This window comes from Penicillium manginii (assembly GCF_028828005.1).
Source record: "Penicillium manginii strain IBT 31320 chromosome Unknown utg000002l:1.0-5564898.0:1.0-5567710.0, whole genome shotgun sequence".
In the NCBI taxonomy this organism is placed as follows: domain Eukaryota; kingdom Fungi; phylum Ascomycota; class Eurotiomycetes; order Eurotiales; family Aspergillaceae; genus Penicillium; species Penicillium manginii.
Window position 1 is genome coordinate 1,684,661 of NW_026643103.1, and position 26,760 is coordinate 1,711,420.

The 26,760-nt window shown below is 48.6% G+C and overlaps 11 protein-coding genes across 11 annotated transcripts; 3 read left to right on the plus strand and 8 right to left on the minus strand.

Annotated features, from left to right (window-relative positions):
- Window positions 1-820: 820 nt before the first annotated feature.
- N7533_001882 (uncharacterized protein) lies at window positions 821-1,222 on the minus strand (the record flags this gene model as incomplete). The annotated part of the gene is made up of 2 exons (XM_057098532.1): window positions 821-852; window positions 907-1,222. The coding sequence occupies 2 exons, from the start codon at window positions 1,220-1,222 to the stop codon at window positions 821-823; spliced, it is 348 nt and encodes a 115-aa protein (XP_056963668.1).
- A 389-nt stretch (window positions 1,223-1,611) lies between these two features.
- On the minus strand, window positions 1,612-4,933 carry nic96 (linker nucleoporin NIC96; the record flags this gene model as incomplete). Its single annotated transcript, XM_057098533.1, has 3 exons — window positions 1,612-2,657; window positions 2,720-4,359; window positions 4,431-4,933. The coding sequence occupies 3 exons, from the start codon at window positions 4,931-4,933 to the stop codon at window positions 1,612-1,614; spliced, it is 3,189 nt and encodes a 1,062-aa protein (XP_056963669.1).
- Window positions 4,934-5,422: 489 nt separating this feature from the next.
- N7533_001884 (cytochrome c oxidase assembly protein COX16) lies at window positions 5,423-5,897 on the plus strand (the record flags this gene model as incomplete). Its single annotated transcript, XM_057098534.1, has 2 exons — window positions 5,423-5,746; window positions 5,817-5,897. 2 exons carry the CDS (start codon window positions 5,423-5,425, stop codon window positions 5,895-5,897), a joined length of 405 nt encoding a protein of 134 aa, XP_056963670.1.
- Window positions 5,898-7,214: 1,317 nt separating this feature from the next.
- On the plus strand, window positions 7,215-9,590 carry ptpA (uncharacterized protein; the record flags this gene model as incomplete). The annotated part of the gene is made up of 4 exons (XM_057098535.1): window positions 7,215-7,725; window positions 7,793-8,353; window positions 8,428-8,783; window positions 8,853-9,590. 4 exons carry the CDS (start codon window positions 7,215-7,217, stop codon window positions 9,588-9,590), a joined length of 2,166 nt encoding a protein of 721 aa, XP_056963671.1.
- A 2,777-nt stretch (window positions 9,591-12,367) lies between these two features.
- N7533_001886 (F-box domain protein) lies at window positions 12,368-14,165 on the minus strand (the record flags this gene model as incomplete). Its single annotated transcript, XM_057098536.1, has 2 exons — window positions 12,368-13,242; window positions 13,298-14,165. 2 exons carry the CDS (start codon window positions 14,163-14,165, stop codon window positions 12,368-12,370), a joined length of 1,743 nt encoding a protein of 580 aa, XP_056963672.1.
- Window positions 14,166-14,744: 579 nt separating this feature from the next.
- On the minus strand, window positions 14,745-15,334 carry N7533_001887 (uncharacterized protein; the record flags this gene model as incomplete). The annotated part of the gene is made up of 2 exons (XM_057098537.1): window positions 14,745-14,808; window positions 14,862-15,334. 2 exons carry the CDS (start codon window positions 15,332-15,334, stop codon window positions 14,745-14,747), a joined length of 537 nt encoding a protein of 178 aa, XP_056963673.1.
- Window positions 15,335-15,806: 472 nt separating this feature from the next.
- Window positions 15,807-17,774, plus strand: N7533_001888 (FGGY-family carbohydrate kinase; the record flags this gene model as incomplete). Its single annotated transcript, XM_057098538.1, has 3 exons — window positions 15,807-16,016; window positions 16,097-16,657; window positions 16,716-17,774. 3 exons carry the CDS (start codon window positions 15,807-15,809, stop codon window positions 17,772-17,774), a joined length of 1,830 nt encoding a protein of 609 aa, XP_056963674.1.
- A 509-nt stretch (window positions 17,775-18,283) lies between these two features.
- On the minus strand, window positions 18,284-18,889 carry N7533_001889 (uncharacterized protein; the record flags this gene model as incomplete). The annotated part of the gene is made up of 1 exon (XM_057098539.1): window positions 18,284-18,889. The coding sequence occupies one exon, from the start codon at window positions 18,887-18,889 to the stop codon at window positions 18,284-18,286; it is 606 nt and encodes a 201-aa protein (XP_056963675.1).
- A 685-nt stretch (window positions 18,890-19,574) lies between these two features.
- On the minus strand, window positions 19,575-19,831 carry N7533_001890 (uncharacterized protein; the record flags this gene model as incomplete). Its single annotated transcript, XM_057098540.1, has 2 exons — window positions 19,575-19,699; window positions 19,762-19,831. 2 exons carry the CDS (start codon window positions 19,829-19,831, stop codon window positions 19,575-19,577), a joined length of 195 nt encoding a protein of 64 aa, XP_056963676.1.
- Window positions 19,832-20,560: 729 nt separating this feature from the next.
- Window positions 20,561-21,114, minus strand: N7533_001891 (uncharacterized protein; the record flags this gene model as incomplete). The annotated part of the gene is made up of 3 exons (XM_057098541.1): window positions 20,561-20,803; window positions 20,862-21,025; window positions 21,075-21,114. 3 exons carry the CDS (start codon window positions 21,112-21,114, stop codon window positions 20,561-20,563), a joined length of 447 nt encoding a protein of 148 aa, XP_056963677.1.
- A 1,544-nt stretch (window positions 21,115-22,658) lies between these two features.
- Window positions 22,659-26,362, minus strand: N7533_001892 (calcium/hydrogen antiporter; the record flags this gene model as incomplete). The annotated part of the gene is made up of 5 exons (XM_057098542.1): window positions 22,659-22,923; window positions 22,981-23,144; window positions 23,214-24,203; window positions 24,262-26,138; window positions 26,212-26,362. The coding sequence occupies 5 exons, from the start codon at window positions 26,360-26,362 to the stop codon at window positions 22,659-22,661; spliced, it is 3,447 nt and encodes a 1,148-aa protein (XP_056963678.1).
- Window positions 26,363-26,760: the final 398 nt, after the last annotated feature.

Sequence of the window (26,760 nt, forward strand, 5' to 3'; positions counted from 1 at the left end):
CGCTTTAGTGTGGTTAGTAAGGCTTGTATGATGTATAAGCAACCTCCGATAGATTAGGAACCTTCAAGTTCTAATTTTATATTCAACTTCAACTTAATACTAATACTACCTAGGTAATACCCACCGAGTAGGCAGTAGTAATAACCAGGTCAAGGTGTCCTCATCAATGACAGGGCTTACTTAACACGTACATAAACCAGTAAGAAGCCCATATTCCCCCGATGGTAATCTACTTGTAGTAGGTTAACCGTGGCATACTAGTAGAAGTCTACGAATTCAAAGATGAAATTCGGTGCTACCTAGAAGAAGAGGTTAATGAATATGAGCACACCATTTAGGCAACTCAAACCGTCAGTAGTCAAATAATCATCGTCACGTTCAATGGATCGGTCAATACCCTCAACAATCGGAGCACCTATTTCCGTTTCACTGAAAATTTCTGCAAGGCGATAATGATGATCCAGTAGCACAGGATGGGGTAATAATTCAGTCCTGGCTAAATCGTCGGTATTACTGAATGTAAATTCAGGCGGAAAAAACTTTACTTTTATCATTTCAGTCAATTCAGTCGTAGTATGTTTGTAGGTTCTCAACTGATATGCATGTGGTCGGTTCGGTATCGCCTTGAAGGCACAGGCGAAGTCCCCGAATGAGAGATAGAGCAGCGTATGTAGTAGAATTGCATTGTTGATTCTGTTGATGCCTTTCATAACTTGATAGACTTCTGGAAATAAACGAAAGGGTGAGGTGGTGATGCGGCTTCGAGAGAATCAATAGATGCTATGGATTGTTGGCTGTCAACTGGAGATACAATCATGGCTTACTTAGCGAGTTTCCCACCCAGAGCCCGGGCTAGATAAAGTTACTCCTAATATAAACCTGCACAATAGTATACTCAAGACATACTGGGTCGGAAGAGGTAGACTTCATAGTGATGAACGAGTTGCAAGATATCATCGTGCCCACAGAGCGGATTTTCATAAATCTTCTGAACATTCCTCACAACACTATCCTTTCCACCTGATGAAAGCCAGGTGAGCAGACTCTGGAGGATTTGGTAAACCCTAAGATGTTCTGGGTCTGCTGGGGCTGCTTCCATTCCGAGATTTGGGGTTTCCTTGAGCTGTTCCATCAACTTGGCCGATTCCCGAGCAGTTTGTCCTTGACTTAGCCTGACGCTTGGGCTGGTGGCGGGTGGGCTGTCTGGGCGGCTGGCGTTCATGCATGGTGAGTTTTGAAAGGTAACTCGATTGAAGACGAGCGCTGAGACGAGGCGAGGAGGGGACTAAGGAAGAATGTAGAGGTAAGAGAGTTGTAATTGCTAGGCAGCCATCTCTGACCTCCTCTCTCACCTCCATCTTCTCAGTATCTTACCCAGTATCCTACCGAGCAATATACCCGGGACCCTAAACAAGTAGGGTCGAGCAATTCATATACGTAGAAGTAGGGTAGCTTGCATGTTACAGCTACCCATAACTACGACGTGGGAAATTAATTCGAACCAAACAAAATAAAAGTCGATATTTGCCAGTGTATTAAGAGAAACACGGAACTCTCCCCGATGCAATACCCTACCCCCCTAACTAAACAATCAGTATCACAGAACTCTAACTAGTAAGCACCAATATCGGCACCAGCCCTCGCCAAAGCCTCATAAACTCTAGGAGGCAACTTGTACTTGACCATTCCCGAAAAGACCATAAGATCCTTAGCCATACCAAGCAATTGCTCCGCAAAGCCCTGGTGAGTGGCAGTGTCATACGGACCCGAAGTCTGCTTACGGCGCTCGTAGCCAATGCACGCGATACTCCACATGATAACGGGGCCGATGTTGCGCGAGATAATTTCCGGGAAGGAGGAGAATGCCTGGGCCGCGCTGCGGATATGGGACATGGAGCCGTTGGCGCGGAGGGGGAGGACGCCCAGGCGGTCGATGGCGTCGAGGGCCTCGGGCCATCTGCCAGCCTCGACCTCGATCTTTGCTTCCATCATTCGGATCAGGAGGATACAAGCGTCTTTGTGGATCGGGCGGATATTTTCGTAATACATTGGCTGAGACTCGTATAGGGTCATCATGTTTTTGCCGAGGGCGATGGGGTCGTCGACGGTTGTCAGGCTGAGACTGCTGCCAGGCTCTTCTGTCTGGCCTTGTTCCGCTCTGGGCCGAAGAGGTTGAAGCTTGGAGACGGCGCCGCCTAATTCGACAGCAATGGCATCGGACAGGGCCCGGTTAATGATTTCAATCACTCGGTCGTAGTTCTCGGCCAGATGGTAGAGAAGGACGGAGTCGGTCACCAGTCCCTTGTCATCTGCAACCGCCGCAGCCTGGACGGTGATGTTCTTCAGGAAGTCTTGCTGGTTTGTGAGGTTGATCAGGGAAAGGCGTTGCTCAATTACACCCTTGATTCTATATCCATCCGAACGAATGTCGCCAAGCAATTTGGCGAAATCTCTGGTCTCGAGAATGAACTCGCGAAGTGCCTCGTGGCAAACGGACGACTGGGACTTGCCCAATGCGCCCGGAAGGTCTGCGTTAAGACAGATTAATGTGAAGTAGTCAATTGCAGCCTCGACGTCTCCGGTGCGGAATTCCCGGGTGTATTGGGTGATCAGGTATCCGAAGTTTATTTGTGGGAACTGCTTCACTGTGAAAGAAACTGTGCAAGGAAAGTCATAGTTAGCATGCTGTAAAATAATGGGTGGAAAAAGCGGTGCTTACGAATTTCATCCCCGGAAACGTAGAAGTCGGACACGCGCAGGAGACCGTAGTATGCCAATGCGATAGCAAAGTGAACAGCCGCAACGGAATTGTAAGTACCCAGATACGCCACAGCCTGCTCGAACATGCCTCCCAGGATTTGAAGAAGAAAGAATGTTCCGTAACCGCCGGGCCCATCCTGGCCCTTGGTGAACACTCTTTGACCGATCTCTGTGATATCGGTCTGAATATCTTCAAGGCCAAAGATATCGCCCGCTGCCTCCTCAGCACGGTCATCCTCTCGCGCGAGGCTAAATTGCAGCCACATCCAATCCTCGACACTCTGGTTGACACCATCCAGACGTCGCTCTCTAAGATCACATCGTCCAATAATCTTGTAGCAGGCCATTCGGAACGGGTCAACAGAACCCTCGGGGGCATTTCGCAGACGCTGTTGATACTCGCCGTTGATCTTCTGCTGCAGATCCCGAGGCAGTCGCCTTTCTTTAGCCCAGGTAGCAATATAAGTCACAAACTTGTGATCCAACGACTTGAACCCCCCATCGCTCGTCGCGTACAGGACAGCATCGTCAACATGACCGGATCGAAGAAGGTAGAAGATGAGAATCCAGCAATAATCAGCTCCAATCATCTGCGGCTCCGTTCCATCTGGTGCCAAGTCTTTCCTGGCCGCGCGAAGGCGAATATACGCGCGGACCTTATTGATCACACTGGGAATTCCGCCAACCTGCGCTTCGCGAGGGTTCTTGGAAATATCGGCTTCCACCTGGCTGTAAAACATTTTTTCCAGGTAGGTTCTTGATCCCTCAATGATTCGTTGCTTGAGTTTAATTGCCGTGCGGGACTTTGTTGACTCTTCCAGATAGGAGTCGGCGTAATGGCGTTCTTTCACAGCCAGGGGATCCTCCGCACCAGAAATGCTTGGCTTCTCGCCAACAACGTTGATCAGAGCTTGATAGGCATCGAAAATTTGATGGGGGATATCGCCGCCGGATTGCAACTCTACCTCGGAGAACTGATGCAGAATTGGGTAAGTTTGATCTTGCAGTCGAACATTGTTCAGATGCTGAACCTTCTCAGCATAGTTGCTCATCTTCTCGCGCGAAAATCTCATGTTTGCTGAAGGCGCAGCAAGCCCCTCGCTCCGCTCGGTGGGATCTTCGAAGAGCTGGCGGCTCGCCAGACCCGCGCCGGGGGTCCCAATCACAGATTTATCAAGACCAGAACGTCCAAAGACACTTCTACGAGATGCAGCGGCACCAGGGTTCAGACCTGCCTGCTTGGATTGTCTTCCTGACCGGCCAAAGGCTCCTGTCGTGGTGGATTTCATATGACCCCCGGCATTGGCAGCATCCTTTTGAGAAAGTCCAAAGTGATCAAAGATCCTCCGGCGTTGATCTTCCCAGTCCATGTCCACCTTTTCTTCCAGGAATGAATCAAAGTCTCTCTGGGCGCGAGAGAGGCTCTCCGCGATCATGGCCTGTCGGCCACGCTGTTGAATATTTCGTAGGAAGCGTTGATTATCGGGGTCGAAACTGTCCGTCTCTCTGGTCGCAGCGACAGATGCCTGCGGGTCGAGAGATCGAAGGTCGCGCAAAGCGCGACTAGGAGCGATCCCAGAAGAGGCAAGTAAATAATGACTATTGCGGAAGTAAGATTTAGTAGTCAGCCAAATATGTTTCTTTTGGAAGAGAGCAACGGGTCGGCTTACGCTTTGCTGGTGATTTGCTGGGTGTCCTTGTTTCCAGATGTACCTAGCTCCCTTGCCTTTCTCCGAATATCATCCAGGCCTAGTTGCAGACTGGGGATATCTTCAAAGTTGCCATTCTGCGCGGTTGAAGCTAGGGGACGCTTTTTTCCACGCTCCAGCAGACTGTTGAAGAAAGCAGGCTGGGTTGCTTGAGCGGAAGCTCCCCCTTGTGCTTGGGCGGTGCTGGATGGTTGCTGAGTCTGTCCTAGTATAGAGGATTGGGCGGGTTGTTGCTGAGTCTGGGTTTGGCCGAACAGTGACGATGTCTGGGCGGGTTGTTGCTGCTGACTCGGGGCTTGTCCAAAGAGTGAGGAGGTCTGGGCAGTACCCTGGGCCGCTCCAGCCGCAGGCGCAGCGGTTCCAAATGCACTTGTACCGGTGTTGGAACCGAAGAGACTTGACTTCTGAGGGGTTGCGCTTCCAAGACCACCCCCTCCGAAGAGAGAGCTCGTATTCGATGCCATGGAGGCTATGCGTAATGTGCCGGGCGAACTTAAATAATAGTTCCAAGGGTGTTTGTCGCCTGAGCTGTAGTGGAGATTGTCGCGACGGAGCTTTGCGCGAGGTGAAGGGTGGAAAATCTACCGGACCGCCTGTGACGGAAGGTAGATGGATGCCCAAGAGATTACAATCGTGTTGAAAGGGCCACAACAATCAATTGAGATCAATATTAGCTAGCAAAATGTCTTGCCCTTATGCCATCAACCACGGGGAGTTGTAAATGCAGTTAAATCTTGAACTTGGCGAGCTCTGGATTGGACTTGTGGATTGGAGCTGGGAGCCCCAAAACAAAATGTCCCGGTATCCCGGAAAATCAATTCGCCGGATCTGCCCATCAGTTGCGCAACACTTCTCCGTTGAACATGTCTGCCTCTTTACTTCGTTCTTTTACTTCGTTACCCTGATACGACATCTAACTCAAAGGCTGTCCCTTCGCTTTGAGCGATCCCATCATGCCTGCATTCCAGTCCAAAACATTTCGCCGGGCGACCACTGCATCCTCTAGTCTCGGAGAACGGCTTGGAGCCCTCTACCGAACGCGCCTCTCTCGGCACCCTTTCCTCCTCTTCGGACTTCCATTTATGGGTGTGATTGTTGCTGGCTCATTTGCTCTTACACCAGCTGCCGCTCTACGCTACGAGAGATACGATCGCAAAGTGCAGCAATTGAGTCAAGATGAAGTGTTCGAACTTGGACTCAAGGGACCCGGCGGGGAGGAAGGGATCAAACGAAACCCTCGCCGCAGAATTGTTGGTGATGAGCGTGAAGAATACTACGTATGCAGCTTATAAAAGCCCTCCCTGAGACTAATGACCTGGCTTGACAGTATTCTAATTCACCTTACAGAGACTGATGGCGAAGGATCTGGATAACTGGGAACAAACGCGAGTGAAGCGATTCGAAGGCGAACCGGATGGACGAATTTGAGAGAATATGAGAGTATCATGACATTTGGACTCCAAGTTCTGCTTCAATCATTTCCAAGGGCAGAAGGCGCAGTTATGATGAGCTTCAATCCTGCATGACCCGATGATCATTTATCATGGTACGACGGGCAGAGAAGATAATAGCGAGATCGGTTGGCATGGTCTCATCTACACCAACGCTACCACGCCTAGATCAACACATGGGACGGCCTTAGCGTGTTGTGGCCACTACCTAACCTAGTGAGCTGGTTGTGGATGGAAAGATCACCAAACACCGTGTTCACTGCATACATCCACCGAATCCACATGACTAGCAGATCTCCTCCTCAGGTGTGAACTTCTCCTGGGTATCATCATGTCATCTTGACGTGCCACGATGGAGCATTCAAGCATTGGAGTGGAGTAGTAGGTTTGCCGGGCCCCTATGTGCTGAGCTGACAGGAGGGCTAAGTGGTGTATTGTTTGCCGGAGTATGTATGGCTGCCTCGACCTGCGGTCACCAAGCATACTACCTTCCTGCCTTACTGCCCTTGTAAATAATATTCTGTGAATTGTACAATACAAACAAAATTTAACTACTGTAGCTGCTAACTCCTAGCTGCATGGATACACCGAAATCGAACCTCCACAGTGTCGGTGGCGACATTTTGCTACCGTGGTGGGGCCTCTGAGAGGGTGAACTCGTTAAAGATTACCATTTCTGCAGGCAAGTTCAGGTTTTCTGCAGTCAGATCGAGTCCATTCAGGTATGCAGAGTAGTCGGCTATTGCATACCTGAGTGACAGTAAAGATAATCTAGATCGCGATCTATTTCCTAAGGTTGGGGGGGAAACCCTTGGGAATGGCCCAGTCCAGCCGAGAACCCGTGATCCCCACAATAACGTCATAACTTTTTTTCTGGAATCTCCGAATCCCCCCCCAGTCTCCCTTATTAATCATGGAATGACTCCGAGCCTTTTGATATCAGCCTCCCCCACCCCTCTCAACCATTGGCCCTGATCTCGGTTTCGGTCCTGGTCCTGGTCTTGGGCCCTCTTCGCCTCTGAACCCTCTGCCCCTCTGCTACATCATCGCCTTACGTCAGTTTGGCTGGATTCGATCGTGACAACCTCTCTTTCTCTCTCTCTCTTTACGGGCCACACCACCCTAGCACCACCCTAGCATATCCCGACCCCTCGACATCTGCGACTTTACCCGTTGATTCTAAAATTGGTATCTCCGCATTCTATATGCTGTCTTGACCCCTTTCTGTTCCTAGCCGATACCGATACACCTTCCCTTCGATCTGAAGCGGTAGGAGTAGCACGCACCAGTGACCATGACAGGTCCTGGGCGATCACCCTCCTCCCCATGGGCACAGGGTGCACAGACTGCACAGGGATTTCCCCTCGATGGAAGGACCGCATTTCATCCCATTTTATCTCCATCGAATCCCAATTATCCAGCGACGGCCTCCCTGTCGGAGCGTCAGAGTCCCAACTACTTCGGCCTCGCAGTGGAAAGCTCTAGTAACCCGTCAACGTCAAACTCGGGCCCGCACGTACAAAAGAACTGGGCATCCATACCCGGCGCGCAGAACTCACTGCCTAGTCCCAAGCTCCAACTCTATTCCCAAGAGCCTATCTCGGAGGGACTGGTGAACCTGTTGCGAACAGAGTCTGAGATTGATAAAGGGCGTCGCGAGTCTTTCCTCCAAAGGCGTCCCTCCACCAAGGACGTCAATCCGTCATTTCCGTCCGTGGTCCGCGGCGACTCGGGCATTCGAATGCACGGTAGTATCACGGGAAATGGGATCTCAGCCCAACAAAGGACAGGGTCTATCTCTCAAGGTGAGCAAAGAAATTGCCAACCACATCTCAAGATGGAGTTATTCAACTGACTTGGTTGTGAATGCAGATACCCAATCACCTATGACCCCATCTCGCTGGGTGTCAAGTGAGCAATGTGCTGAAATAATCCAATCTGATTCGAAAAGTCTTCTTTTGCTGGATGTTCGCGCATACACGCATTTTGCCCAGTCCAATATTAAAGGCTCTTTAAACCTCTGCATTCCCACCACACTTCTCAAGCGACGTTCGTTCAACACGCAGAAACTCGAGGGCACATTCACAAACGATGGTGATAAACAAAGATTCGCTCAGTGGAAACAATGTAGCATAATCATTGTTTACGATTCTTCCACAACTGAGGTGAAGGATGCTATCCCTCTTTTGAACGTGATTGGCAAATTCGAGGCGGAAGGATGGTCAGGTAAAGGTTTGATTTTACAGAATGGCTTCAAGGGGTTTTCGGCCCAGTTTCCGCGCTTAATCCACCGGCCGCAGTTGCAGACGTCAGGGCCATCCCCCAAGAAGCGACCCTCAATGAGCATTAATCTTGGATCTGTCGCACCTGTTGTAGGAGGCTGTGCTATGCCAGATGCGTCTTCAGCGGCAAATCCTTTCTTTGGAAATATTCGTCAGAACATGGATCTTATGGGCGGAGTCGGGCAGATATCTCTGAAGTTGCCAGAACACATGTCCGATTCACAGCAACAAGCCCTTCCCCGTGGCTTCGGAAGGCCTCTGATGCCAAGGACCAGGGCCAAATCGTGTCGGAGAGATTTCTAGACTTGGAGAAGAAAGAATTGGAGCGCATGAAACAGGCGCTATCTTATGATGGCCCCTCCGCCTCCGCCGGTGGAGCATCGAAGAAGTATCGCGTTGCGGGAATTGAGAAGGGAACGAAAAATCGATATAACGATATCTATCCATTCGAACACTCTCGCGTTAGACTTGAAGGAATACCGCTAGGCGACTGCGATTATGTGAATGCAAACCACATTAAAGCCGAGCTAAGCAACCGGCGTTATATCGCTACCCAGGCTCCGGTTCCGGACACATTCAACGTGAGTTATTCCCCCAATCTGTGTTCCCCAATTTCCATTCGCAATTGTCGCTGACCCTTGATGAAACAGGACTTTTGGCGCGTTGTCTGGGAACAAGATGTCAGGCTGCTCGTTTCACTGACAGCCGAGTTTGAGAGAGGACAAGTGAAAAGTCACCCTTACTGGCGGACCGCCGATTACGGTCCATTCAAGGTGAAAGCCTATTCAGAGCGGTACATCGACGTCGAGTCCAAGGGTCGTCCAATCGACCCCTCAATGAAGAACTCCAAGGCCGTGAAAGAGTCAGCCCAGAGCCCGAACGAGTCTAACGAAAACCCGGTCATAATCGTCCGCCACTTCAGTCTCCAACACACAAACTTTCCCTTCCAACCCTTGCGAGACATCACGCAGATACAATACCCATACTGGCCAGACTTCGGCACCACTTCCCAGCCAACACATCTCCTCAATCTGATCGAGCAGTGTAATAAAGTGGCCCGATCGACCAGTGATTCCGGCTTCGGGAATCAGGAGGCTGAACCGTACGGCCAGCGACCGATTCTAGTCCACTGCAGCGCTGGATGCGGCCGCACTGGAACATTTTGCACAGTCGACACTGTGCTAGACATCCTCAAACGACAGCGTGCACTCAACCCCTCCAATTCAAAAGAAGTCCCGAAAGAAATCCGCGACCTGGACCTGGACCTGATTTCAAAAACAGTAGAGGATTTCCGCACACAGCGACCCAGCATGGTCCAAAACCTGAGCCAATTCGTTCTTTGTTATGAAAGCGTTCTTGAGTGGCTTGTTTCGCAGGAGGATACCTAATACTTTTCTTTGCTTTGGCTGGGCGGAGCCGAGCCTTGCCTTGCCCGTTAACGAAATGAGTGGGATTGGGAAATGGAAAGGATACCCTTTGCTTTTTTTTAAAGTTTATTTTTCTATTCTTCTGGGCTTCCTTTTGGAATCTCTCCAATGTACATTTTTTGTTTTGTTTTGCATTTCTGGGTGTTCGGGATGGGCTAGCTATGGCTATGGCTGCATGCATGAAAAACAAAGAACATCCCTCTTTCTACGGCAGTTTTTCTAAAAAAGCGAGTATCGAACACGAACACGAACACGAATGAATGACTCAATTAATGATAGAAGGTTTTGAGATTCTTTTCCGGGGAGTTACTAGTAGCACTAAATGTGTCGGTATTTCAGTTTACACAGTAGCTACCTAACGTGTTTCACCACCGAACCGCCACCACCTCAAAAAAATCGCGTCGCGTGTAGCACCTCCATCTTTAAACCACCACTATGCCACCAATTCGTACCGGACGAACGCGCAAACTCATTGAGCAAGAAGGCAGGATCGAACTTGCTATACAGGCGCTAAGAAACAAGAAAATAGCTTCTATTACTGAAGCTGCGCGTGTTTATAAGGTACCTCGCACAATATTACGCGACCGCGTCAAGGGGATCGGTTATCGCAACACCACTCACGCAAATTGCTCAAAATTGGATAAAATCGAAGAGGATTCGCTTAAGCGATGGATATTGGATCTAGATATGCGTGGTAAGACCCCTACCTTAGCTATGGCAAAAAAGATAGCCAATATTCTACTTGCTCAACGCTCTGTCAATACCCCTCCCTTACCAATCAGCAAAAATTGGATATCTCAGTTTATTACACGCCGTAAGAAGCTAAAAACCCGGTTTTCACATCGTTACACCGCTTAGCGTGCATTATGTAAAGATCCGAAGCTTATCCGCAAGTGGTTCGATCAATATTGCAACATTATTACTGAATATAGTATCCTTGATAACAACATCTATAACTTTGATAAAACTAGCTTCACAATAGGGATCACTAGTACTTCAAAAGTAATCACTAGTCAGAAGTAGCAGGGAAAAAGAAAAGTTGTATAGCCTAATAACTGTAAGTAAATTACTACAATTGAGTATATCTATTTAGATAGTATTCTACCTCCAACAATCATTTTTAAAGCCAAAGTTTTTATATCTACTTAGTATAGTATTATCCCAGACAACTGGCGCTTCGAGGTTAGTAATAATAGATAGACTACTAATCAAATTAGTATTTCATAGCTCGAAAATTCCTTCATCCTATACGTTAAAAAGCGTCAACATAGTACCTAGTCTCTCCTAGTCATAGATAGCCATAGGAGTCATCTTACCCCTCAATTTAATACTCTATGTATAGAAAGCAATATTATACCAATCTATATATTATCTTATTCATTGTATCTATTACAACCTCTTAATATAGGTTATTTTAGTATATTAAAGCACTTCTATGGTCAGACTATACAAGATCTTGCCTATATAGGCTCTACAGATATTAAAAAGCTCGATTTCCTTCATCTGTACCCTACAACACATACAGCAACATACACAACCTCTACAATTACTAGCAGTTTTATGGCATCGGGTATCATTCCATATACGCCTAAGATAGTACTTTCAAAACTTAAGGTTCATCCCCCATCACCTACACTACCACCATCACGTAGTAGTACTAGTAGTCATAAATTTATACCTCATACACCATCAAAAGCTATCAATTTTCGACACCAGGCAGCATCAATCAAGCGATTACTAGAGTATCGAGATATTTCACCCAATAACGATATATATCAGCAATTAGAGCAGACTACCAAAGGTACACAATTACTTACTAATCAGCTTATAATACTGACGACTACATATAAGCGTATAATAGCAGAGAATAGATGAAAGCAGCGAAAAAAGGCCTTACCTAATAAGCAATTGGTATACGAAGGTGGAATAACTGCCGAAGAGATACAATTACGTCTACAAATTGAGCATGAGCACCAAATGGTAATACCCCTGGTGCCACGGCGTGCGCCGGCAACTACAGAGACGACGACTAGGAGGCCTGTACAGCGCTGTACTAATTGCAGAGAGCCAGGGCACAAGCGGAATAGGTGCCCGGTTGTGAATAGTGCTTAGTTTTTGCAATATATTATATGGTAATTGTGTAATATTCAATATATATCGTTGTAATGTAGGTGGGGTGGCGGCTCGGTGGTGGTGGCGGTTCGGTGGTGAAACACGTTAGTAGGTTGCGGGTTGCGGATACACAATGGGTAGTGGGGAGAAGGTTTCAAGTTCGCCAGGTACCCGCCTAGTGTCAGGGGAAGAGACAGGGGCTTTATAGAATATGAATCTAACCCATCTTCCGTTCAACCGACTCTATAGTATCGAGTGTTTAATATTTTGCCCAAGTTTTGGCAGTTTTTCCGGGACGAAGGTACCCGTGGTTAGAAATAGAACTTCTGGCTCGGTTTGCGGCTATACCCTATATCTTGAGTACCTTGAGGTTGAATTGGGGAATTGGATGTAAGAAAGTACTAGTATCATTTACGTTTAGTTCCAGTGTCAACTATTAGGATAAATATTAGGGTCGAAATAAAACTGAATGCTGAAGAAGAACTCCATGCATTGGTATCAAGCAAGCTAAACTCCACCCATGTGAACCCCACGGGGGTCGTAAATCGATCTTGAAAGTATGAACACGCTAGAGAAGGGGGAAATGAACGATAATGACTCCAATTATCACCAAGTATGCCACTCCATCACTTTGAATCTTCTTCGTCACTAACTTCACGGTCCATCCACGTTACTTTCTCAATAACCTCCACCCCCCTACCATCCGGCTTGAGACACAGGTTCATAAGACCCCGATCAGTGACAGCAAGCAGTTCATTTTCATCGGGCGTGAATGCAATTTGGGAGCAGACTGCACCCAGGTCAATTACGATGGGCGGTAACTCCGTGACGCCGTTCGTTGGCGAGTTCCACGATTGAGGATAGAAACCGCACTCGTTGCCCCCAACCAACGCATCCGGGTTCAATGCCCAGACTGTAATCGTTTTCCAGCTAGCAGCTGCGATCCGGGTACCACGGGGAGAAGCAGTGATCAGAGATCCGTGCGAGGTATTCGATTCATGATATCCGTCCAGTCGGGCCATGATCTCCCACTGGTCGAAGCGTCGCCCGCGGGCGAGATCGTGCTGATGATCACACCGGCCAGAGAATGTTTCAGACTTGAGCAGGCATGCGACTGTCCAGTGCTCTACTCGGTGAGTGGCAATGCCAACGGCGAGATATTGCCAGTGACATCGGCCGCCCGGAAGTTCGCTGCCTGGCACATGCTTGCCGAAGAATGGAAGATCGATCGCGAATTGCAGAGATAAGGAGTCTGAGAAACTGACTCGACAGGCATTGTTGATCAACCTGGGTTCTCCTGTGCCATACCCTGGAAGTCTTTGAAACGAGCTGTAGAGCGTTTGCCCTCGATGATAATGGAGCAATTGGTTCGACTTATCCGTGAAAGCTAACTTCATTACGGGGCCTCTTCTCTCCATTTCTTCATGACTAGACCCCTGGTTGGTTATCTCGGCCTCGGTCTCGATGGTCTCAGTGAGGACGGAAGAATCGTATTTCGATCCTAATAAGGCGTCAGTCAGTGAATTGGTCGATATCGGGAAGAAGTTTCAACAAACCTTTCATTTGGATCGTTTCATCTTGCTCCGAATCATCACCATCCTCTTCATCATCTACCGCGGCTGTGTAAAGCATCACATGATGATCATTGTGATGATGGCGATGCTGCCACGAAATAGCAAATTTAAAACGTTCGTCGCTCCAGGGCTCCAGCAGGGCAGCCGCGAGAGCGACAGGCTCATATTCCCGCTCATCGGGGAAGTTGTAAATGCAAACGTCTTTAGCTGGGTCATCCGCGTGGAGAGCAAGGAAAATGGTCCCATCGGGACTAGACTGCATTGCTTGCTGAATGAAAGGATGGTCGGTGTCACTTTGATCAATAAATGGCTTGAGGCGGTGCAGAACATAAGTCCCACGGATATGTTCTCCGTCAGCTGTGTTAGTGCCCCCATCGGCAGTGAAAAGGATCTCTGTCCTTCCAAACTTGCTCGCGGGCGATTTCAGTGGACGAATGAGTCTTGTATGCACACACCCTTCTGTAGTTGTCCGGCAGTCGTAGGCAGTTTCATCGTCTTTGAAGACCAGACTAAGTTGATCGGAACCGCCAAACCCAAGTACAGAAGCACGGGGGTCAAGCACCTTGGTTGCAAATTTGAAAAGCTTGCGGTGGGAGTAGAATTCTGCGCCGTACAGTTCGCGGTATGAGCGTTGAAGAAGCAATCGGAACAATTGCTTAGTGGAAAGAGACCCATTATCGATCTCGCCGGGCAGACCAGGTGTATTCCTGAGATGATGGGTGATGAGCTCTCGGCCGTCTGTTGCGATGGATAACAGAGTGTGACAGCTGAAGGCAAGCTGGAGGTAGCTTGTCGTGTCGCAGGTTCTAAGGACAAGCTCAACCAACTCAGTTGGCAGAGAGAGAATCATTTTCTCAAATCAATCCGGTTGCGGATGAAGTCGGTGGGGTTTTTGTGGGAGTGGAAGAAGAAGAAAGAAAGAAAGAAAGAAAAAGTGCAGGATGTTTATAGAGTTGATTGAGTGCAAAGTGCACGTCCCCGAGTGGAGATGCTGCCTGGGGCCACGACAGGCAGCCGCGGAGTGGGGGGGCGCCTTCCATAATGGGATACTCTGAACTGAGTTTAGAATAAAGCACTTTGAAAAGAGAGTATAAGTAGTATATTAGTATATACGTATAATAGTATTCTAGTATTCTAGTATACCGATATCATTCAAGTTACTCTGAGATTCTTCTATTATGAGACACCAGCTGCCGCTGATTATTAGTCTCTATGCTAGGAGATCGTGGTTCTTTATGATATCACCTACAGGCACATCACGAGGACCGAAGTGCCTAGCATCGGATCTACTCATGCCAGTGAATACATAGACAAATGGTATGGTACCAGTCTAAAATATCCAACTGAGCGTAGCCCATCAAAAACACCCAAGAGCCAACAAGAGAAAGAAATATCATTACTTCAACATTCTATTCAAACACTTTTACCCCTACTCCCCACCCCCACCGCTAGTCATAGTCAAGAAGAAGACAATCGCAAGCACCCACCAGTACCTATCGAAGAAACGTATTAGCCAAGCCCATGCCAATCAGGGGAACAAACCAACTTTTGAAGCATGCTCTTCTCCTCCACAGCCTCGGCATCAGTCCCATCAGGACTAACAACGACAGGACGGTTCAAATGCGGCTGTGCGCCAGCCTCACTCAGCACCAACTCAGCCTGGGCAGAAGTTGCCGTGCTGGAAGCCAGAGAAACGTGGTAGACCTCGTTGGTCGGGCCGAGGTGGAGGCGGAAGGTGGGTTGTTGGGATTTATCAGTCAATGAGGAGAGCGAGGCAAGAGATCCAACCCATTGCTTTGAGGATGCAGTGTACAGGCCGATTCGGACGAGGTCGTCGGTGGAATCCGGGGTGTTGTAGGAGGTCACGGAGGAGGTCAGGGTTGTTGGGTCGAAGGTGACGCGCGCTAGGACGGAGGGGGAGGCGGCGCCGATGGGCCAGTAGAAGATGTCGGTTGTGGTTTCGGCGAGGGCGGAGATGAAGAGGAGCGATAGCGCTCCGAGGAGGGTGAGGAGGTTCATGGTTGTGGAGTGAATCTTGGGGGGGAAGGAGATGTGAAGTCGAAGTTGAAGTTGAAGCTTGAGGATGGCCGCGGGTCCGTGCTTGGATCCACCGACGTACTTCAACTTTTTGTATAAGTTACTATTTATACTATACTGTAAGTAGAGTATACTCTAGAGTGTATTATAGGTACTTGAGTATTTAAGGAACAAACAAGTACTCGGCTATATTTACCAGTCAGCTGAGTATCTCCATTCGAACCGGAGTAAGCCTGTTCCCCCCTGTTTGTTCCCCACAGCCGGAGGTCATCCCCCGCCATCAACTCGAGAATTGTTGTTTTTTGCCTCTCACCTCTTCCCCATTCTTACACTCCCACTATATATGAAAAGAATCTGGGAGCGACCGAGTGATATATTCTCGAAATTCCAATTACAACCCCTCTCAGTGTTTCAATTCAATTCAAACCGCCGGAGAAAACCCTGAGATCGCAATATGACTCCACCCCACCGTCTTCCCGATCGCCAGGCCTCTCGACAAGCCTCTACTGACCCAAGAGAGGAGCTTCAAGTCCAATTGGACCATTTCATCGGTATCGACGTAGGCACAGGCAGTGCTCGAGCTTGCATCATCGACGCAAAAGGCGACATTGTCGGCCTAGCCTCCGAGAACATCGGTCTCTGGCAACCCGAACATGGCTTTTATGTATGTATGAACTACATTTTGCCTCCCACAAATAACAGAATAAGGACCCCTTAAAGAGCACCTGTTCATAAATCTACCAGGAACAATCAACCACAGACATATGGCGTTGCATCTGCACCGCCGTCCGCCGCGCCCTAGACGAGCAAAACATCAACCCCTCCACAGTCCGAGGAATTGGCTTCGACGCTACATGCTCCCTATCAGTCTTCAACCATGAAACCTCCGAGCCAATCTCCGTAACAGGACCCAACTTCGACACAGACCGCAACGTCATCCTATGGCTAGACCACCGCCCCGTATCAGAGGCTGCAAAGATCAACGCCACAAACCACAACTTACTCCGCTACGTCGGCGGAACAATGTCCATCGAAATGGAAGTCCCAAAAGTCCTCTGGCTAAAGAATAACATGCCAGCCGACCTATTCGATAAATGCAGCTTCTACGACCTAGCAGACGCACTCACTCACATTGCAACAGGAAACAACAAGCGCAGCTTCTGCAGCGCCGTCTGCAAACAGGGCTATGTCCCCGTCGGCGTAGACGGCAGCGTAAAGGGATGGCAGGGGGACTTCTTAACCGAAATCGGCCTGGCCGACCTAGTCGAGGACAATTTCAAGCGAATGGGCGGTGTTGACGGGGTGGTGAGCCCTTGGCCTTAAACTACAACAAGACTTGAATTAGCTGACATTCACCTACTAGAACGGCGACTATCTATCTGCCGGAGAACTAGTCGGTCATCTTTGCGAAAAAGCCGCCGCAGAACTAGGCCTACCAGCCGGTATCGCGATCGGCAGCGGCGTCATCGACGCATACGCAGGCTGGATAGGCACCGTCGGCGCGAAAATAAGTCTTGACTCGAACCAATTGAACGACGAAGTAGCTTCGAACGACAAGGCGCAGGCTTTCTCCCGTCTAGCAGCTGTGGCGGGTACGTCGACGTGCCATCTGGCGATGTCAGCGGATCCGGTCTTCGTGCCCGGCGTCTGGGGACCGTACCGCGACACTATCATTCCAAACTATTGGATGGCGGAGGGAGGCCAATCTGCCACGGGAGAACTACTAAAACACGTCATTGAGACACATCCAGCCTTTAACCAGGCGCTATCAATCGCAGAGTCCTACCACACGAACATATACGACTATCTGAACGAACACCTGAAAGAGATGGCCGCCGAACAGAAAGCGCCGTGCATCGCGTACCTCGGCCGACATTTCTTTTTCTACGGCGATTTGTGGGGCAATCGGTCTCCGATCGCGGATCCAGACATGACGGGGTCAATTGTCGGGCTAACGAGCGACAAGTCCATCGACGGCTTGGCTCGATATTACTACGCAACGCTAGAATTCATCGCGCTGCAAACAAAGCAGATCGTCGAAACGATGAATAACGCCGGTCACGGGCTTACGTCGATTTTCATGTCTGGATCGCAGTGTCAGAATGATATCCTTGTTGGTCTGATTGCGTCTGCTTGTGGAATGCCGGTCGTTATACCGCGGTATATTCATGCTGCTGTTTGTCATGGGGCGGCTATGCTGGGCGCGAAGGCGGCTAGTGCGGATTCAGAGGGGAAGACGGAGGATTTGTGGGATATTATGGATCGAATGAGTAAGCCTGGTAGGAAGGTTGTTCCCACGGAGGATGGGAAGGAGTTGGCGCTTTTGCGGGCGAAGTATGAGGTTTTTCTGGAGCAGTGCTTTAAGCAGCAGAAGTATCGGCAATTGGTTGATGATGCTGTGGGGGAATGGGGGTCGGTTTAATGGGGAATGTGGGGAATTACTACATGTTGCGAAAAAAAAAAAAGAATTTGGAGCACAGTTTATACGACATAGTATTGACGGATGCCTTATATATGCAGTCGCTACCACAGTCTACAAAGGCAGAAAAGCAACTTGAATTTGGTCATTTTAAAGGCAGCAGACGTTGAAAGCAGATGCTAGATACTGGGCTGTAAGCTCTAGCTTGAGTAAAAGCAGACACAAAAATTCAAATACATTCCAGATAACGTATCGGGCGAGAAGGACATCGGGACAAAACTAAGATAGAAGTTTTATTTGCCGAATTAATTGAATATAGCATATACTGAAAATAGGTGCTAACCGGAGGGACTCGAGGGATGGATGAATGATATGTGATATGGCCATCGGGAAGAGATGACCTGAGGCGTAGAAGTACGCTCTCAGCAATATGGTCCTCATCATGGTTCGTAAATGCATTAATTACAAAACTGTAACCACATGGGTAGCAGTAATAAAACAACTGAATGAGGCTATTGAATTGCGGGGATATTCTTTGTCCAGGTAGTAATGCACACCTGGTCAGGCATAGAACGAAGACTCGCGAGTGCCAATGCCATGACTATCAATCGTGAAAGGGTGTATAATAGGTTGGTGGCATAGAGAATAGTCAAATTCACCCAGTTTGGAACCAAGACTCGGCGGGGAAATACGTGAGTTTTGGCACCGTTGACCAGTATCCTTGGGCCGTTGCCCTCTATCAATCTCCCTAGGGCGCGAAACTGTGACCGAAATTCATCCGATAATTCGTGTGGGTAACGGCTCCTCTCGGGTGCTTTTTCATCCTCGGGTGTTTCTTCGATGAATTTGAGCATATCCGGGTATATTTTTATACCTGGTGACATGAGAATGCTCTCATAAAAGCGTTGTGCGTTGCTAGCTTCTGGGTTCGGATTGTAGTAGGTGTCCTCCAGGACTTGTCTAACCGCCAAGACTGAATCGTAATCGTAATGATGCCAATGAAACTCCCGAAGAACATCCAGACAGTTTCTCATAAATTCCCGGGGGTCGCCATCGCGGGCAGTGAGTTGAGAGAGAATAATGGTCACTAAGCCAAACACTGGAACTGCGATAGACATAATGGTGGCCACTCTCCAGAGAGTCCTTTCCACTAGTGCGGGGAATTCAAAGTTCCAAGCAATAGAATGAAAAACACCCAAATGCTGCTGACATCACAGCCAGGGCAATAATGACTGTACGGCCTGTATTTTCTCCTTGCAATGAGATATTGTCGTTTTGGATACGGGAGGTAGGTTTGCCACTAAAGGATACCTCTGTGTTTGTGATTAAAGCCCAAAAGCTATCTTGTGTGCGTTGGAAATGGTGAGGATCTCTGTATGGTTCTCTTTGGATCGCTATTGGTACCCCAACACCCTGGGGCTTAAACCAGTAGATTATGTATGTTGAGACACCACAGGCGGCCAGACCAAGCGTAATAGTCTCTAATTGAGAGAATGGAAGGTCACGAGTTCGTCTCACGATAAGTGACAAGACCAACTGAGATATTTGCAATATTGCGAGCCCCTTTGCAAAGTAGTCTTGTTTCCCTTTGTCGGTGATTTCATTCTTGTGAATTGATGGGATATGTTCGAATCGAGTCTTCTCTAAGTGGGTGGAAACAGTGAATGGAAAACAGCCATCTCCAGTTAACAGTGTAGGTGCTGTCAAATGTGAACCTAATTAGGCAATTTGATTGTTAGCCGTCTGTGGCTTTGCTTCATATTATAGTAAATGTGTGCAATATTGGTCTAGACGCAAATTGACTCACCCGTCCACATCAGTTCGGTCATTGAAACAGCCTCCCTTTGTTTGGCCAGGAGCCACCATAACCACAGAGCAGGGCGTGATGCCATTTACTATCGCATCATTGCCACCCTCATTGTTCCACACTAGAGAGAGAAGAATCAAAAAATAAAAATTTTCATAATCCTGTAGCCATAACTTGACTTACCGCTGCAAGGGCTTAATCTTCCGCTCTTAACCTCCGACAGCCACAATGGCCAAGGACTGTTGTTCTTCATACTGCCACATGGAGGAACCATGCAGCTGCTTGCAAGGACATGAACATGGCCGCCTGAGAAAATAATGCCTGTCACGAGAAGGCTAGGGAGTGTGATAGGTAAAATCGCGGATATTCCATGCTCTCTTTCGTAAGATATTGTTGTGTTCCAAGCGTTTTGTTGTCTTTTACGACCAGAGCTGTTTCACTAACAAGCCAGTGTTATCCCCCCCCTATATATCCATTCTTATTGACCCAAGTATGCTTCAGTAGCTAATTTGAGACTCGTGAATCACCATTGTGTCATTTCCAAACAACTAGTCCCATTAAATCTAGAGCCGTGAACTTCGAAAGTTAACAGCCATTGTGTTAGTAAGTGAACGCTCGAATTTTCTATGTAACTTACAAAGTCATATTATGGTTGGCATCACTCGGATTATCATCAAGATGTGATGTTGATCATTAGAGGAAATTTTACCGAACAAAATGGGTCTAGACTGCAACCCACTCGGAACACAAAGCCTCGGACTACAAACCCCTTTCCTCGGGGCAGAAAATTTCATTCGCATCCACTATCATTGCTGAGCTTCATTATAAGTTATCATCACATTTAGTAACCTTGATATATCTGTTTGACCAACAGGGATCAAATCGTACTCTTATTTCAATACAGTTCAGAACATGCTTTTTGCAAGCTATTCCATCCTTGCGTAATATCATTTTGAAATAAAAGTAAATCAAGTATGTGCTCTCAGAACTGCAGGAGTTTCGAATTCTTCTTGTAAGTTCTGCCAACGACTGGGTCACATTTCAGATGTACCCACAGCTCATTGTCATTCTCGATATAGAAGAACAAATCGCCCTTGGCTATTCCGATATTGTATTTGAGATCATCCAAGGTCTTTGCGTTGAGCGCGACTCCAAGAATAGAATGTCCGAAAACTGTGATACTGCCGTTAACGTCGTAGGTGTCTATGTCGAAGCTTATATCGAGCTTGGAAGTGTATTAGATAGGTTTGGAGCGCATCGAACAACGAGCTTAGATGACTGACAGTAAAAGGACCCAAGCTGCCTGCATACAAAGCTATGCTTTGTAGGGTGATGGCGCCTTTGTTTGAGTATGTTTTGAACGGAGAAATGCCTGAAGTGACTATTTCAAGAGTGTGCGAAATTTTTCCATCGGCATCCTTCTCCCGTGTTGAGACGCCAATCGCCACTAATTGTTTAGCAATCATTCGCTGACATTGAGAACACAAGCTCCTTACATGCTTGAAATACTTGTCCAGTACTGGCCAAGTCTGACATGATGCCTGTTGACTTATATGTATGGGGAAAGTTGGTAATTGGAAGATCTCCCACTGGCAAGACTTGATTTCTAAAAAAATTTGAATGGACGCACAACACTTATTATATAGCTTCTGGCTGGAAACCTTGGAAGTTGCGATATAAGTGCAAACCTGGCGGCATTGTTACTCCAATGGTCATTATAGCCAGCGTTTTGAGATCTATCAATATTGCATAATACTATAAAACCCTATCAAGCATGCCGAAACTCCGGCTATAATAACCAGCAGGTGGCACCCGTATTCGGCTTATGGCGCCTATGCTTACGCCTAAGGTGGCACCCGTATTCGGCTCATGGCACCTATATTGATGCCCAAGCTTACCTATAACAAAGCATGCCGAAACTCCGGCTATAACAACCGACAGACGGCGCCCGTACTCGGTTTCTAGTACCTAAGTTAGCACCTACGCTCACCGATACCCCGCTTATGGCGCCCGTATATCGCCTAAGCTTACCTATAATAAAAAGAGTGGTTATAATAATGAAAGCTAGGTGTAGCTATAATACTCGATATACATATAGGACCTTCTCCCCCACACTAAATAACACACACAAGCAAGAACAATAACTCATACAATCAATACAAAGCCAGTAAATATTGTAAACACCAGTCTTCTTTCTTATTGAATAAACCAAATGCCTTCTTCCTTATCCAATTCCACTAAGCCTATTGAGACCTTCGTAGTCTCTTAAGACCATTCTAGATCACTGAGTCGCTCACGCGAGCATAGCTCTGCCGTCATTCTTGCTTAACGGTCATTGAGTTCAGTGTTTTGGGAAAACGGAGGCTTTAAAAGTAGCTGCCTGCAGATGAATAAGGCGCTAGATTCAAGGACGAGAACGCTAACTACTAAGCTATCAGGGATGAATGTTTCTTGGCGTTTTGAAAGGGATTCGGTGTTGGCAGGCTCTAGGTTTAAGGAGTGCCTTCGACGGCAGCATGATGGCTGGTCATTTGGAATATGTAATGCTACGTAACTATACAGCTTATCACATTTCTTACGTTTTGAATTATTACCATACGGGCCAGGAAATAGTCTTAACACAGAGTTAGTCGTATCAGTATTATGTGTCATGTGACTAGCGGATGAACTTATGTCTCGATGTTTCCCGACATGGAAGGCCATGACGGCCGGCACTATAGTGTAGAAGAGAGATGGAAGGAAACATTACTGATCGAAAGAGTAGCATATATAGAGCTCTGCTGTTCTTTATCCTCGCCCTAGGACTCTAAGTGGATGCTACGTAGGTAGCTAAGTAGATGATCTACGAAGCCTCGCCCTGCCCACATCTCTGCACTTCCAACATAAAATACTATACAGTCATGGTCTCGGTGATTCTTTATATCTACTAGTACCAGTGACAACCACAGATTAAGCATCGTAGGAGAAGTCATATCATATGCATTTAAATCCGCTATGCAAGCAAACTATCAACAAGACCACAATTAAAATCTCCCCAGTCCATTACACAGAACAACATTTCTCTCAACCACCACAGCCGCCTAATAAGCCACCCCAGCACGCGTGCGTCCAATAGTATAAAACTTTTGCGACTGGCTTGTTCCCAGAGCAAGGGTATCGAATCGGTCAATGCCCATGTTATCCAGGTTACTGTAACCAGACATGTAGAAGCCGCTGATAACGACGAGATAGGTGAGGACCAGGATGGAGCCTTTGAAGTAGTTACTTTTTCCTTCGCCGTAGACGTAGGATAGGAGGAAGACGCAGAGGATTACGGTTATCATGTCCCATTGCGGGAAGATGAGGCTGTGGATAGTTAAGTTAGTAAGGGTTCGAAATGTGGGTTGGTTGATTGGTACGCACTTGAATGAGTGTCGAGCGAGTTCGGCGGGATCAATTGATTGGGTATAGATGGCGCTGAAGAGGACGAGGGCGGGAACCTGAAGCAGGCAGACCTGCAATGCGTATGCAGAGCCGATTTCCATGGATAGGGCGATGTTACCGTTCATTGCGAAGGATATAGCGTTCTAGAAGGGAAAGGTCAGTATATCAAAAGAGTTCGCAGGGTCACAGCCGGTCAAAAGCATGCTACATACCAAGAATTCAGTCGTGTTAGGCACCAAAGCGAAAAGAGTGATGCCGAGGAACTTTTCATCAATATCCACATTCTCCAGGACCACATCAACCGTGTTGACAAGGATCTCAGCAATAATGGCATAGAGAATCGTGGCTCCCATCAGGATAATCGCACTCTTAGACTTGCTCCAATTCGGCGCATCATGACCTCCCCCAGTCGCGGCATGGGCGGCGGGATCGACAACAATACCAGAAGCATCTGGCTCGTCACCAGGAGGCTTCACATGATCTGCCATTGCCCGACCAGCTTGGCGTCCGGCAGTTTGTTGACCTGCAGGCTTACGACTCTTAGTCGCGTCGCGAGCAGCCATTGCCGCAGCAGTTGCCGCAACATCGGTGACCTGACGCACAAGACGCTCATTGTCTTCACCAGTAAGACCCCGAATGGCCTTGGGCACAGGGCAATCATCAGCACCGGCTGTTCGAGGAGGGACCAAATGGGGCGTGTTTCCCTTGGGATCGGTGGAGGTAGAACAGCTACTGTCGTTTTGTTCCCAGTTGACGGAAGCATTGCCGTCATCTAGACCATAGTGCTTGAGTGATTGGCCTACGATACGCTTATACAGCTGAGACTCCCGAATAGAGTCCTTGTTGCCAGTAGCGGCACCAGAGGCCTCGGGAGCACCGCTAGAGAACAGCAGATGTCTTGGCTCATAGGAGAAAGATTCTGGGGCAGATTGGGCAGCGTGGGCAGCGTGGGCGGCCTGAGCGGCCTGAGCAGCCTTCTTTTCCTCCAGTTCTGTAGCCCAGATCAAGGCGGCATGGGTCCGAAGGGTAAACCAAAGGCCGATGATGTATGATAAAAAGAGGAGAATGGCAGCGAACCATGCATAAGGCTGGACCGCCTGTTCGAAAAATGAGTCGTGGACCGCAGCAGTTTGGGAGAAATAGCACTGGCGACAGTCCCTATCAACCCCGGGCTGCTCGCATGCGTGGCAGTTCAGTTCGTGCTATATGACATTATACAAATTAGCTAGCTGCTCAGCAAGGAAGGCAAATGATACTTACACTGCCATAAACCTGGTAGAAAAGGGTGGGCCCAAAGGCAGCAATAACAGCAAATAGGAGCATTGTCGAGGTCACACCGGCGGATTTCACATTGAATCGTTGCGTTTTGCGCTTGATAGCGCCGAAACACATTGAGAGGCCAGGCAAAAACAAGATACCGGCGAAGATGCTGCCGATAATGCTGCCCTCAACCAGCTGAGCTTTGCCCTCGGTCAGAGCAACGCAATAGAGATAAACCTCTACAATCGTCGAGAAAAATGCGTTGATTGCAGCACCCAGGCCCATTGATGACTGGGCCGAAATCGAGGCCACGGCTTGCCCAATGAAATATGCGAGTGGAATAACGGAGAAAAGAGCCAGAGTGAAGATCAGACCGGGGTGGGTCAGCCAGGACTGCAAGCCCAGGAATTTATCGAGCAGGAAGTAGTCGGCAATCACAAAGACGACGATGCCAAGCAAGTTGATGAAAAAAATGTTCGTACCATCAATCGTATATTTCCAGTATCTCGATCCGGCGGCTCGGTATGTGCAGAGGAGGATGGAAGGCGAAGAAGACCCCGAGCTGAGTCTAGCATATGAGGTATCAGAGTGAAATGACAAGGCGAGAGGGTGTCGCCGGAGATGGCTCGCAAGGATGGTTGTCACCCGACCCATCGGAATCGGGAAGACAAGCAGCCAGCAAACGAGCGAAACCATCAGCATTAATGGCCCCACTAGGAAATAGAAGAAGACGAAAAAGACAACTCGGCCAATAGTCCACTCTCCACGACCGAAAAGGCGGCGCTTGGACTGTGGAAACTGTGAGGAATCCTGACGTTCTCCTCCTCGTTGCGTTCGACCCAGAAGACTGTCATTCTCACTGGCAGAATCAATACTATTTCGACGTCGACCAACGAGGGACCTATCCCTGTGCGGGCCAAAGAAAAGCCGACCATGTTCCAAATCACCATTCTGCCACTGCTCATACTCGCTGATACTGCGTCCTTCACCTTCATCCTCCTCCGCGTAAACCTCATCAGTCTCGAGCAGAACGAAGGAGCCGAATGGGTAGAACAGATATCGGGAGAGACCCGAAAATACTCTCCCATAGGCCACAGCGCTGGAGGAATATGCGAAGACGAAACATGCGATTGCAGCCAATAGAGCGACCAGCGCAAGCCACCAACCAAAAACCAGGGACCAGAGGATGTTGGTCAAGAAGAGCATAGGGCTGACCCGCCCACCTGGAGATGAGTGGATATCACCTTCGGCGGTCTTCTCCACCGAGCGGCTCTTTTTATACAGGGCCGGTTTCCATATCCTAATGCCGAAAGGGTGAGTTTCGTTAATGGCTTGTTGTCGGTCCTTGAGCGTGAAGCTCTCAGCGTCACTCGCGTCATCCACATCATCTTCATCGTCGTCATCGTCATCCTCCGTATCAAGCGGCTCGTCAGCACTCATTTCCTCCTCCTCCCCATCCGACTCTCGCAACGAGGGGATTTCGATCGATGCCTCGAGACCAGGCGCCGGCAAGCTGGCGTCATTTCCTTCAAGATTATCGGACTCGGCTCGCGTCAGTGGACTGGGTCGGGCACTCGGGCGTCGTCTCAGAGTGGAGCTCTGCGCACGCAAGGGACGAAGTCTCGGGGAAGGCTGCGTGGTAGAGGCCTGGTAGGAGGCGATGTCTTCCTCGACTTCCTGAACATCGTCGTCGGTCGAGAACTCCTGGCCCTTATGGGGAACTTGACGTTTGGAAGACATTCGTCTGGTGACGGAGGGTTTTCTAGGCCGATCGGGGGCTGGAGACGGGGAGACGAATGGGCGGCTTGATAAATCATCCAGGGATTCGTCGAGGCGATTTTCAGACGTTGACTCGATCGTATATGCATCCAGGGTCCCTATTTCCGCAGCTATCAGCACCGACGGACGTTTCTCGCGTTACACAAGGGACGTAAAAAAAAGCAAACTCACCGTATGTTCTCCGGGTTGATGCCGCAGGCCTCACTGGAGGTACCGATGAGGCGGAAACATAGTCACTTGCTGGTGTTCCTGCAGGATGTGATGATGCCGACGCTGACAACGCCTCTGAGTTGTCGGTGTCTTTGTCTCTCTTATCTGCCATTTGGAAGGGTGATCAGCGCGAAGCCGAATAGAAACAGGAAATGCCGAAACGATTACGAAGATCGAGAATGATAAGAAAAAAAGGCAAAATCAAGCCGAATACATGACGGGGCAGCTTCAAACAAAATCACCCAGTTATCAACTGGTCATCTGAGATAGGAAAGTTGCTGCAGTGCGCAGGGTCATCAGGAAGCTCTCCACGCGGCCGTCTGCAACCGTGGAACCAGTGCCAATCATCTTGGCGGATGCCTGACTGACTCAGCAGCTTACTTATGTAACACCTTAGGGTGGGGCAGGGTCAGCTCCGCGTTTACATGTTTGCACTAAATTGGTGGCCTCACACTAGCCTTGTTTCAGCCTCATTCACAAGGCCATAAAGTCATGTGCTCCGCTCACAGC